This window comes from Aspergillus mulundensis (genome assembly GCF_003369625.1).
Source record: "Aspergillus mulundensis strain DSM 5745 chromosome Unknown scaffold_2, whole genome shotgun sequence".
Taxonomy (NCBI): domain Eukaryota; kingdom Fungi; phylum Ascomycota; class Eurotiomycetes; order Eurotiales; family Aspergillaceae; genus Aspergillus; species Aspergillus mulundensis.
In genome coordinates, this window is record NW_020797890.1 from 3,298,694 (window position 1) to 3,311,034 (window position 12,341).

At 56.8% G+C, this 12,341-nt stretch overlaps 3 protein-coding genes across 3 annotated transcripts; 2 read left to right on the top strand and 1 right to left on the bottom strand.

The window, feature by feature from the left end:
* Positions 1-1,129: 1,129 nt before the first annotated feature.
* On the top strand, positions 1,130-1,555 carry DSM5745_03708 (uncharacterized protein; the record flags this gene model as incomplete). Its single annotated transcript, XM_026745724.1, has 2 exons — positions 1,130-1,373; positions 1,530-1,555. 2 exons carry the CDS (start codon positions 1,130-1,132, stop codon positions 1,553-1,555), a joined length of 270 nt encoding a protein of 89 aa, XP_026606590.1.
* Positions 1,556-2,322: 767 nt separating this feature from the next.
* On the top strand, positions 2,323-3,450 carry DSM5745_03709 (uncharacterized protein; the record flags this gene model as incomplete). Its single annotated transcript, XM_026745725.1, has 4 exons — positions 2,323-2,579; positions 2,634-2,977; positions 3,039-3,148; positions 3,202-3,450. The coding sequence occupies 4 exons, from the start codon at positions 2,323-2,325 to the stop codon at positions 3,448-3,450; spliced, it is 960 nt and encodes a 319-aa protein (XP_026606591.1).
* A 1,138-nt stretch (positions 3,451-4,588) lies between these two features.
* DSM5745_03710 (uncharacterized protein) lies at positions 4,589-12,136 on the bottom strand (the record flags this gene model as incomplete). The annotated part of the gene is made up of 4 exons (XM_026745726.1): positions 4,589-5,357; positions 5,428-11,469; positions 11,534-11,709; positions 11,780-12,136. 4 exons carry the CDS (start codon positions 12,134-12,136, stop codon positions 4,589-4,591), a joined length of 7,344 nt encoding a protein of 2,447 aa, XP_026606592.1.
* Between the last annotated feature and the right edge of the window lie 205 nt (positions 12,137-12,341).

A 12,341-nucleotide genomic window follows, 5' to 3' on the forward strand; every position in this document is an offset into this window, starting at 1 on the left:
GAAATTGATGGATCCTCATTCTACAATTCTAGAAGACTGCCCAGATGTACACGGCATGATTCACATGCATGTGCCCGTTGCAGCCCAGTTTCTAGAATGCGGATATTCCCCGTTCAATCCCGCTCCCAACAGAAACAGAAAATATGTAGTACTATAAAATTGAAGGAGCATCCGGCTGTTCGGCCCAACACCCAGTCAAACTTCACTGTCCCCCATGGAGATCACCATGTCAGGCTTATATGCCCCTTATGGCACTTCTCCGCGCAGTACTCGGGGCCTTTTCCTGACATCAACGCCAAAAAACTATGCCCGTCATTGAAGGGTACTTCTGAAGTGAGCAGCCATAAGCCAGGCATAAAACATACCCTTGAATCTTTATAGATCTCACTGCGGCTGAGCCATCTCGTTCAAAGCACATCCACAAGAGACCAAAGCTGGTGGATGAAGCCTCCCCTACGGAACACGTTCAGGTCCCATGAACAGCGACGGAGACCTTGAGAAGGATCCTGAGTTGCATAAGGATGTTTTCCAGGCGGACGGGAGGGCGGAGGGTCACCAGGGGGTCTATGATGATATAGTGAGCAGAATGCGGATTATGACGATTTCCAGCTGATCCACTTGAAAGATGAGAGAACCATGGTAAGCCCAACAATTGCGATGTACTGGAAAAGGTGGTATTAGTATTTTCTACATATAGAGAAAATAAAGTTCCATCTTGTGAGGTTGGACTCAGCTTTTGCAGCAGCTACAGCCCTCTCTTTCGAGTAACAATATTTTGAATAAGCACCCAATATAATGAAATGAGAAGCCACGCAAGGGCGGAGAGCACATGCAAAACCCCGACTCTGCCCTAGTTGACATCAGCATCAAGTCACGAAAATGTAATCCACTTGGCACGATCCAACGAATATACCCAGGCAAAGGTCCATAAATACAAACCATCCCATCGGACCTAAGCCCTGCGTATACTCAGGACGAATATTCTCCAACTTCTCTTGGGGAAGAAACAAATCCTCTTCCTTGCAACCACATACCATATTGCAGTCCAGCTACTTGATTCAACAAAGAACCAATCCCCACAGCGAACATCAACACGCACCTCCTCAGAAGCATGAACGCCCAAAGCAAAATGTCCTCCGAGAACCCGGCGGACATCAGGATGCCCGCGACCGAGTCAGATCCAACTGGAACCTCCATGTCGGACCTGGACGGCGGTGTTAGGATCGGCAACACAAGCGTAGTGGATGACAAGGAGAATGACCGCGACGAAGACGAGGACCCGCATCTCCCGTCGCTCGGGGAGTATCTGAAGATGACGGAAGAGCAGAAGAAAGGGGTGATGTTGGATTGCTACCGTTGGCGGTCTTTGAAGGGTGAATAATGCGATTGTTGAGATTTGATGTACATTACTATTTACCATGGATCCTTTTCTGTATGATGATGTATTTGAATAGTAATAGACAGTTGAAGGAAGAGCAGTGAGATGACATCCCCAGATAACGTCCAATGAGATACAATTATCTTTGCAGGTCTGGCTATCCGCGGCTGTCCCTGAGCTGGTGAGGTCATCACCGTAACCCTAATCCAGCCCCGACTGTTCATTAGGGAACCCAAACTCAGTCCACGATTTAGGCCTGCCACAGCCAAAGACGCAATCCTGACCGCGTCCAACCAAACCACCAGTAAACTTAGATAACACGAGCCAAACCCCAAGGGCAACGCCCCCACACACTTCCCCAGGGCCAAACTAGCCATTGGCAGATTCGTCATTGTGTGCCTATTGCGACAACTCGCTCCTGATCGACACGGCCAGGAAGCCTATCAGCGAGCGGGTGCCGATTTTATTTCGCTGGCAAGCTAAGCAAGACCCTGATATGGGGCTGACCTGGGGGCTCGGGCTGCGCTGTGGGTGCACGACCTTGGGAGCATGGCAAAAAAGAGTTTTGCAATAGATTCTCCAAGTATACCCAGCAGGATACAGATTTGGGCTATTGGAAGACGGGTGCATATGCTTTTTCAGGAACTTCTTGTACCGCCATGCCGTGTCCTGTGAGAAGTTGTGAGAGTTCCAATATAACTATATGCATGCTAAGAACTACTCTGACTAACAATGGCCTCAGTTTCTCCTTCGGACGGTGTCATCAGCCCGTTATCTTAAATGGAGATAACTCTGCAGGCCCTGTTCGGACATGTCCCGAGGTCGCCAACAGCAAGGGATCGGGGTATTATAGAACCTTATGTGTATGTGTAGTCAATGAATGATGCTCCATTGGACGGGGAGTAAGGTACAATCGCCCAAGCAAATCATATTCAGCGTCTGATATGACTCGGAATGGATCTCCGCGTCATGACGTCTTCGTCGGCGCCCAAGAATCCTCTCCTCTTGTCCACCAAGCTGCCACCATGATAGTCGACCAGTCGGGTGAAGTCCTTGGGACAGGACTCGAACCTCTTTGGGCCGCGGAGCTCGAGCCTGGGCAGATCAAGGGGAAGCTTGACCTTGACCCTGAAGCGGGCCACAGAAATGGAATGCATCTCAGACCTATCGGAGTGTCGCCCCTCACTTTCTCCATTGGTAAGTACAACCAATTACTGCCCAACATATGCAAAGCAATCATCTAACATTCTACCAGCTACAAATTTCATAAATATTCACAAAGAGTGGGCGCTTGCCCGGGGCCTGGACGGGTTTCCAGATATGCAACAAAAGAAGGAGCGAGCGTTTCTTACACATGGATCCAGGACATGCTTTCCAAGTGTCTTAAAGCAAAATCAAAAGCAACTAGCCTCCAGCCGGTCCTTCAAGAGGGCAACAAAGGCCTCCGGGTCCCACATAACCCATTGGGCTACCGTGACCCCCCTCCAAGCGACCGACTTCTCACCGCGACCGCTATATGGACCGTGAGCTTCCCCGAGGGCAATGATGGCGGCGATCTCAGGAACTACTTGGTAGTCGCCACCGACCAGGGAAACATGGGTAAGTGATATGCTTGGGATGCGGATCTTGACGTTACAGCTTAACAGTGGACATCCTACAGGGATTGTCCATCGTGATCGCAAACAGCAGGGCAAAGAAAAGACAAATGTCTATGGTCTCTCCGTTGAATGTCGCACGTTTAACTTCTTTGATATCGACTCCAGGTCCCGGGTAAGGAAGCACCCTTAATATGCATTTGGACTCTGCTGACTTGACCTTCGCAGGTGCATTCAAGCCCTTCATGTCAGTTTGACGTCCACTACAAACCTGGCGAGGGATTCCACCGGTCCGTAGTGGAGCGAGTATACCCTCCAGAGTACTGGGATAGAATCTATGCGCAGTACTGGGATTACGAGAAAGGCAGGATGAGAAGTAAAGTGACTCATGTGGAGGACACGATTGCCCTGATTCTTGAGATTCTTAACAGAGCGGAAAAAGACTGCGCTTTAACTGTTCCTATGGAGCAAAGCTGAGAAGGCATTTTTCGGAGAAAGCTATTGTTACATGGAGTAACGGGTTACGAGGTCTTTTTGTCAGATAGGGAAGACTTTGGCTTTCGGCGTCTGGCGGACGACTATAGGTCAGCATAGTCCTTCAAAAATGAAACCCTCCTGGAAAATTCATTCCAGGGTCTGGTATTACGTGTCACATTCAATGGTATAACTGTGGTATCTCCAGCTCGTGCTCTCGGGCCATGCGGACCTTGTCTACCATACAGACCAGGGCCTTTCCAATGCTTTCCAATGCTTTCCAAGCCATTCAATTCGCCAAATAGTAACAGACATGCCCGCCCTCTTACAGAATACTGCGTCTACACATAACCAGCTCCAACACAAGCCGCACCAACGCACCAAGCATCAAGCATCAAGCATCAAGCATCAAGCATCAAGCATCAGGCATCAGGCATCAGGCATCAGGCATCAGGCATCAGGCATACCGTGTCCATGGCACCTCCAGAGGCAGGTTCCTCCCCCTCCCCTTCAATCCGGCGCCTCCGACAACTCCAGGTCCATCCCTGCATTGATGGCATCGGAGGTACTAAACACGCCTCAATCCAAGAGCCTCAGCACGTTAAAACCCCACTCCCCTCTCAAGAGGGCATAGAAGCGGCTTTTCCTTTCTCCCATATCTTGAAAATCTCCAGGGCTACCCTATATCCAGCGCTAGGAACCTTCATCTCGTATACTTCGTTGACAAAGCAAGCCCAGCCATATTCTACTGAACGAGCCGGCATCTTGACCCAGGCCCTTATCGATGGGATACTACATGCAAGGCAGTTTGCAGAATTCGGCTAACGAGTGTGTAACCATGAGAGAGCGATGAAGCAGGAGTCTCAGTGTCATGAGAGTCTAATTAATATAATGGAATGTACGCCGGACTGGCGGACAGCTAGTCGGCCATGGTCTATATACATCAGGATGGATAGCATAAGATAAACACATCATTATAGAGACATAAAACGGCAAAGGAAAAGAAAGGACAATGCAATGAGACAAGGAATGGGACGCCGATACTCCATAGAGAAGGCAGGATAGGTAGAGATACATGATATGATAAAAAGACATGAACCACCCTGCCCTAAGACAGGTGGTAAGTAGGTGAGAAGGTAGATCACGGCTTCGAAAGCTGCTCCTTGCGGAAGAAGAGCAAGAAGCCCGCACAAACAAGCAGCTGGCAGAACAGCGCAACCCAGAACCAGGCGTTCGCGAGCTCCCCGGCGCCCTTGGTCATATCGGGACTGACAGGCCCAGGACCGACATTATTCGGCGCGCAGGCACGAGCCACGATCGTCGCAATGGATCCCAGGACCTGAGAGACAATGAGCGTGAAGCACATGTGCATGCGCGTGAGCGTCTGCAGGAGGATAATACCAAAGCCCAAGCCCTGGATACTATCCAGCACACCGAGCCACAGCCACAGACTGCGCGAGACCAAAGCGCCGCCTGTATACCCGCCCGCGACCCAGGGGAGGTAGTACCCGATGCCGGAGACGCCCCACCAGATCTGCAGGAAGCGAGGGGCGCCGAGGCCGCAAGCGAAGACGGGCAGGAACCAGGAGTGCTGCTTGGAGAAGGTGGAGACGATGTAGAGGAAGGCGCACCAGAGGAGGCCGAAGAAGATGACGCAGAGGATGACGATCTGCCAGGCTTTGGCGTGGTCGGAGGTCCATAGGAACGACCAGTTGCGGCCGTAGGGGGCGGACAGGAAGAAGTTCTGCAGGATGACGGCGACGAAGTTCCACAGCACGATTTTGCGGCGGAAGAGCGACTTGTAGAACGAGGGCACTTTGCCGGGCTTTTGGCGGTAGTAGTTGGGTAGGCCGAAGATGAGGAGGAGTCCGATGCCCCAGAGGAGCAGGGCGATGGGGTAGCAGATGGCTCTAGACAAGAAGTTAGTTTGATGTGAAGAGAAGGGGAAGGGGGAGGGTAGGAAAGGTTAAGAGAACGTACGACATCTTCCACGTATTCGAGATCTTATTATCGGCCGTCAGCAAGCCCTCACTTGAAGCCGCCGCCATCGTCGAACCCCAGTACCACAGCGCAATGACATAGACCTGCTGCAGGCCCTGCACCACACACGCGCGGAAAATCCACTTGCTGACGGGCGCACCACCTTCGTCACCAAAGTTCAACGCGAAGAAGATCGATCCAGACGACGAAGCCGCAGAGTAGAACCCACTGCCGACATTCTGGATCCAGCCGCGCGTAAAGGAATCCGCCTCGAAGTGGGCCGACCCAATGAACAGGAACGCAATGCCGTACAGGAACCACGGCGTGCTGAGGCAAACAATGCTCTTGAAGTACCGGAACACAAGCCACCAGCACGCAGAGGTAATCGCGTACACGGTCGCAATGCCATACAGTTTCTCGGCCGTCTGGCCCACCTCGCCTGTCAAAAGCGTAATCTGGTACGAGTTGGCCGCGATAATTTGACCAAGAGCAAGGAAGAGCGTGTAGACCGGCCAATCGCCGATCTTGATCTGCATCCACTTCTTCAGCCCCGTGGGCGGGACATAGTCCTTGCCCAGCAGGAACTCGTCGTCCGTATCGTCAGACTCGTGCATGGCGTCGCCGCTGTGCCGGGGCGCATTGACGTCGACGTCGACGTACAGCGACCCATCGGGTGAACCGTTGCGGCTGCCGTGCAGGTGGTTGTCGCGGAAGATGGAGGGCGTGGGCGACTTGATGCGGCCGAGCTTTGCGTCGCGGAAGCGGTCGAACCAGCGGCGTTCGGACTTGACGAGGAACTCCTCGATGCACAGCTGGGACTCGGAGTTGGAGCCGTTCAGCGACTCGAGTTGGTGCTCGAAGGTGCGGGCGAACTCGCCGTTGGAGTCGGTGAAGAAGGGGTCGACCTTCTGCAGCTTGAAGTCCTTTTTCCCGCCGACGACGGAGTCCAATGACAGCACGGATGCGCTGGAGAGGCGGTTGCCGGGCTCGGCGAAGGGCTTGGGGATTGGGAGGAGGGCGTGCTCTGCGCCTGGGGAGCCCGGGCTTGATGGGGGCATGGGGAGGGGAGACGTGGGCGGCTGCAGGGAGTTGTGGCTGGCGTTGAACGAGCTGGAGCGGTTGGCCTGGGCGCGTCTGCTCTCTTCGATTTGCGCCGGGGTCAGCGTGTACTCGTCTTCCTCGAAGTAGTCCGGCACGCTCTCGGTGTCGCTGTTGCTGTGCTCGTCCTCGTTGGCCTCGGGGATGTTGTCGGCGTCGCCGGCCTGCTTCTGCTCGCGGCCACGACGGTGGCCAGGGCCAGACCGCACACCCAGCGACAGCGAGCGCTGCAGACCACCGCCGGTAGACGACTGGCGGGGCTGCTGCTCCGTGACGTTCCGCTGCGCCTGCGTGCCGATATCGCTGAGCCGGTTGAGGTTGCTGTAGCTGCTGTTCCGCGAGTGCGGCACAGACAGCGCGGCGCCCATGCCCTGCGAGAACCCAGTCCCAGGCCGTGAGGGCGTCATGGCTCCGGGCGTCATGGCCCCAGGCATGAGCGCACCGGCCGGCGTCGTCGGCGTCATGGGCCGTCCGCCATTATGCCCCTTGGACACCTCCTTATCATGGACATTGATCGCGGTGGATTGCAGAATCTCCAGATCCTCCACCCACTGCGCAACAGGGAAACGCTGTTTTGCAGAACGCGCACGCATCATGGCGCGTGTCTCAACCTTGGAGCTCAGCGCCGCATCAATGGCAAGCTTGAACTGCATGAGCAGATGCGACGTCGACACCGACTCCACGTTATACCACCAACCGGGCATCTGACCAAGTCCACCAACGCGCGCTCCAATACCAAGCGCACCCTTCCTTCCAAACTCCACCGCCACAAGACCAAACGGCTCGTCGCGCGACGGGATCAGCGCGAATTCCGCGCCGGAAAAGATATACGGGGGCAAGGCCGTGAATTCCGGACGCGAGAAGACACGCCCAGGGTAGACCTTCATCATGCGGTCGAGTTTCAGCGCTGCAAAGCGGCCATACAGATCGATAACCGGACCAACACAAATAAGCTGGACATTAGGCCGTGCCTCCAGAACAGCAGGCATAACATCCGCAATAAGATCAACACCCTTCTGCATGGACCAGCGGCCCACAAACACCAGCAGATCCGCATCAGGGTTCTGTTCAAGCCCAGCCCACTCCTGCGCCTGACGCTTCAGATCGCCACGGTTAGCCTCGAAGTCCGGATCAACGCGGATATCCTCGTCCTTGACCATCTCGCCCTTGGTCCACTCGCCGACATCGCTGGGGTCCGGGTTCGGCAGGTTTCCGATCTTGCGCAGGCCCCAGAAGATCGGGTAGCGGGCGTACGAGCGCTTTCCGTATTTCTTGGACACGCCGACCGCGCCGAAGCCCTGCTGGTGGACGCGCAGGTAGCTGGCGCCCGCGTGTAGCAGGTTAAACACCTCGCCGAACTGCACGTAGTTGCGCACGGTCTCGACGTCCAGGTTGAAGACCGAGCAGACTTCCTCTTTCTCCTTCTGCGTGCGCATCGGCCACAGACCCTGGAACTCGGCGTTGTGCAGCGACAGACAGGCCGGGATTGTGCCGGGCAGGAGGTACAAGGGCGCCACGGAGCCGTGGTAGTCGTTGATGTGGTACAGATCCACGGGGAAGCGCTTGATGGCTTCCGCGATACACTGGTTCCAGGCGGAGTAGTAGACGGCCGAGTCCAGATCGTCCATGCGCGCCGGGTACGGCTCGGATTTCGTCTGCTGGCGGAACACGGGCGCGTCGAGGAGGACGTACGTGATGTTCTTGAGGACGTGGTACTGCACGTTGACCTGGTATGCCTGGCCGAGAATGGTGACGGTCATGGGTTCAGCGGGCGTGTCAACGGGATAATCAACACCTCCAACACAAGGAACAACCCAGATGAGGTCCTGGTGGCCCAACGTCTTGCCCATCAGCTGCGCCATGACACCCAGGCCACCGATCTTGATCTTGATCGCCCAGTCCTCGATATCGTACTCCATCGTCGCGATGAGCACCATGCGTCTCTTTGCCGCGGCGCCAGCGGCACCCAGCGCCGTCGTGCTCTGCATGAAGCCGGACTTCTCAGCGAGGCGCATCAGCGGGTTCGGTTTCGCGGCGCCAGACCCAACTCGCAGTTCCTTCATTTTCCGGCGCAGCGCCAGCGGGACAAGGCTCTTCATCTCCGTGCTTGCGCCCGCCGCGCCAATCTCGTTGAACTTCACCTTGTAGAACGACTTCATGAAGATGTACACGCACGCGGCGCCGGTCAGCAGCGGGATGATCCAGAACAGCACGAACATGGCGATCTGCTTGCTCTGGTGCCCGACGGGGACCTTGGTGTAGTGCAGCGTGGCGTCATTGATGTACAGCTTCCACGAGATATACGGATGCGGCGGGTGATCCGAGATGTTGAGCAGGGTCGGCGAGAGCGAAGAAGGCGGCATGCGGTCGAGCACATTATCCCCGTCGACATCCCCCAGCACCCAACTCTGATCCGGCTCGCCGTCGGGATTCATGCCCCAGACGTTCAGCTGGCCGACGGCCGGCCACTCCGACGTGAAGTGGTACTTCCAGTAGTTGTCGCCGCCGGCGTCGAGGCGGATCTTGTTGTCCAGGCCGCCGTCGTAGCCGTATTGGTTGTAGGGGCCGTTGAAGAAGGCGTGCGGGAAGCGGCGCTGCGACTTGTGGTTCCAGCCGGAATCGCCCTCCTGGACGTGTGAGGACGAGCCCGTCCAGCGCGACCAGTACTCGACGCGGACGTGGTGGCCGGCCCACTCCTGGGCCTTGGTGCCGGTCCAGTCCTGGATGGCGATGGTGTCGTTGCCGCCCTTGTAGGTGGTCCAGTTGGAGAAGGTGGTGCCCCAGTTGGTGGAGTAGCGGTATTTGTCGGCGCCGGCGGCGTGGTGCTGGATGAAGAAGCTGCCGTCGTCTCTCTCGTGCAGCAGCGAGCTGGAGTAGTTGGCGGAGTAGAAGACCATGGGGTTGTCGACCTGGCCGATGCGGAAGAGGAAGTGGTCGACCGCGTTGGTGGACTCGTCGCCGGCCTCGTTGCTGACGTTGTTGACGGTGACGCGGTGGATGCCGTTGTACACGCCCGTGAGGTTGGCCACCCACTGGAACTTGCCGGGGATCTGGCCGGTGACGTTGCTGTTGGCGACGTCGGCGATGGAGCCGCAGGAGACGGAGTCGCTGTCGATCGAGGGCTTCCTGCCGGACTCGGTGGACGAGTTGAAGGAGATGGAGTCGATGATGGAGTCGCAGTCCATGGCTTCGGAGAACTGCAGCGTGATCTGCACCGTCTCAAAGGCATTCGGGGCGACGGTGGAGCGCAGCGGCGTGTCGTGCCCGTTGTTCTCGCCGTCCCCAGGCTGGAACTTGGTGATCATGGGCTTGGGGCCCTTCCACAGACTCTCCTTGACGTACGCACGGAACTCGTAGCGGTTCATGGTCATGTTGGGGTAGCAGCCGTTGTAGTCGTCGGAGCCGTTGAAGCCCTTCTTGACGGTGCTGTCGACCAGCTTGATCCGGTCGTAGGGGGAGAACAGGTTGCGGACGGTGGTGCCGCTGGGGAACGGCGAGATCAGGGCGGTCTCGTTGTCGGAGCAGTCGAACTCGTACAGATGCGTGCGGTTCATGTTGCTGTAGACCAGCCACACGGTCGCGTTCTTCTCGACGGACCCGAAGTCCTGCGTCTCGGTGTTGAGGTCGCGACGGACAGACCAGAAGCCCGTCTCGGTCGCGGTGGTGTTGGAACCCGGGTACAGGATCTCCGTCGTCTGGTTCGACAGCGTCTCGATCACGTACCCGTCGTTGAGCATCGGGTAGTCCTCGCGCATCTGGTACATGTGCTTGAGCATGTTGCGCAGCGGATGCGCCGGGTCGCGGTGGTCGTATGTCACCGTGTCGTCCATGCAGCCGTCCAGCGCGGCAACCAGCGGCCACTGGTAGTACTGCGAGGACTCGAGCGCGAAGCAGCCGTGCGTCTTCCACGCCGTGGCTGAACTCATCGCCTGACGGCCGTAGATGTAGTTGCTGGCCGTTGCATCAAGCACGTAGAACGCCTGTTCTTCGCCCCAGAGGAGCAAGGGGATGCCGGGCAGCATTAAAGTGGTAATAAACGTCCCCAGCATCTGCCGCTCAACTCCCCACATAATTGCCGGCCACCGGAACACATCCTGGTTCGTGACGCCGTACATGTGCCGCGGGTCAAAGACGCCCGTGTTGGCATTGATCAGGTCGTTCGTGCGCACCATCTGGTCCCACGCCTCCACCCAGTCAACCGGGACATCGTAGCCCGCATCCAGCTGTCCATCCATGCCCAGGAAACGCGTGAGCGCACGGTACGTCGAGTAATGGAACGCTCCAGCATCAATAGCCTCATGGCCCGCCTCACGGAGAAACAGCTGCGGGTCGCTGGTGTTGGTCAGCTTCATGGCGTTGGCCTGGCTGCCGACCGCAGCGACCTGGTTCGACTGACGCCCGCGACCGAGGTAGATGGAGCCAAACGTATTTCCACCGGTAATTTCGCCCGCAATGAAGAAATTCTCCTTGCCCAGATCGCGCGCACACTCGCGGTACGCCTTGGACATATCGCCCAACGCGTCGACCGTCGACTGCGTGGCCTTGTCGTACCGGATCCCGTCGATGTCGAACGTGCGGATGATCATGCACGTGTGTTTGATCAGCCGCTCGCGCACGGTCGGATGCCACTCGCGCAGACGGTCCTGGACGGAGGCGAACTTCGCCAGCTGGCGCTTCCAGTCGGGCCACACGCCAAACGCCTCGATGTCGCCGTACTGGTCGAAGTCGGAGTCGTAGCAGCCCACCAGACCGGCGGTTAGGGACTCGTTGACCGGCATGCCGTCCTCGTACCAGAAGCGCGGGTAGTCGCAGGTTGCGTTGTAGGTGTTGCCGATGTCGAAGTCGACGTAGTGGCGGTCGGACTTCCATTGGGCTTTGTGTTCTTTTTCGCTGAAGGGCGTGGTGCTGTTCAGGTGGCCTTCGAAGCCGATGAGGTCGCCGAGGCTGTGCAGCAGGGTTAGAATGCACCTTGGTGTTGTGGTCAGGGATTTAAAGGGCAAAGACTCACGTAGCAATGGTATTGTCGAACAGCACGTACATCCCCCGCCTGTGGATCTCCGTGATGGCCTCCTGCCACACCTGGATCGTGCCAAAGTGCTGGTCGAGCAGCGTCGTGTCCAGCGCCGAGTATCCGTCCGAGCCCCAGGGCTGGTTCATGAGCGGTGTTCCGGCAAGATATAAACCCTGTTTAAGTCAGCATTCACCTCATCATCCCACTATCCAGCTGCAACTGCAGCTGCTTGTGCAGGCGTACCTTGATCCCCATGCCCTGCAAGTAGTCCAACGTATCGACCAACCCCGCGACATCGCCTCCATGCCTCATCTGATTCGAATCCAAGTCGTGCTCAAACGTCGTGCCATTAATATTATCATTAGTCGGGTCGCCGTTGACAAAGCGGTCCATGAACAGCGTGTAGAAGGGGAAGCGCCAGTTGTCGGGCGACGGGTGGTATTTATGATCATTACCCCAGGAGCCGTCGTAGTCGGCCGGGTCGGTCGCCGTCTTGTTCGTGTTGATGTTGTAGCCGACTAGCGACTCGTCGTACGGCCATGCTGTGGTGCTCGCGGCGAAAAGCAGGGCGCTGCTCGCGAGGTGTGTGAGGCGCACCATGGTGCAGTGCGATGCTCAAGCGAGCAAGCGAGCGAGCGGTGTAACGAGTGACGGTGCGAAGTGCGCACTGAGAGTGTCTATGCTATGAGTGGGACATGGACTGTGAGCTCTTTCTCCTCGTCTCTTCTCTGCTTCGTAAGTATGGTATAGCGTGGAGAGCGTGGGGAACAGTAACGAATGTAAACGAGCGCGAGACTCGCAGAGA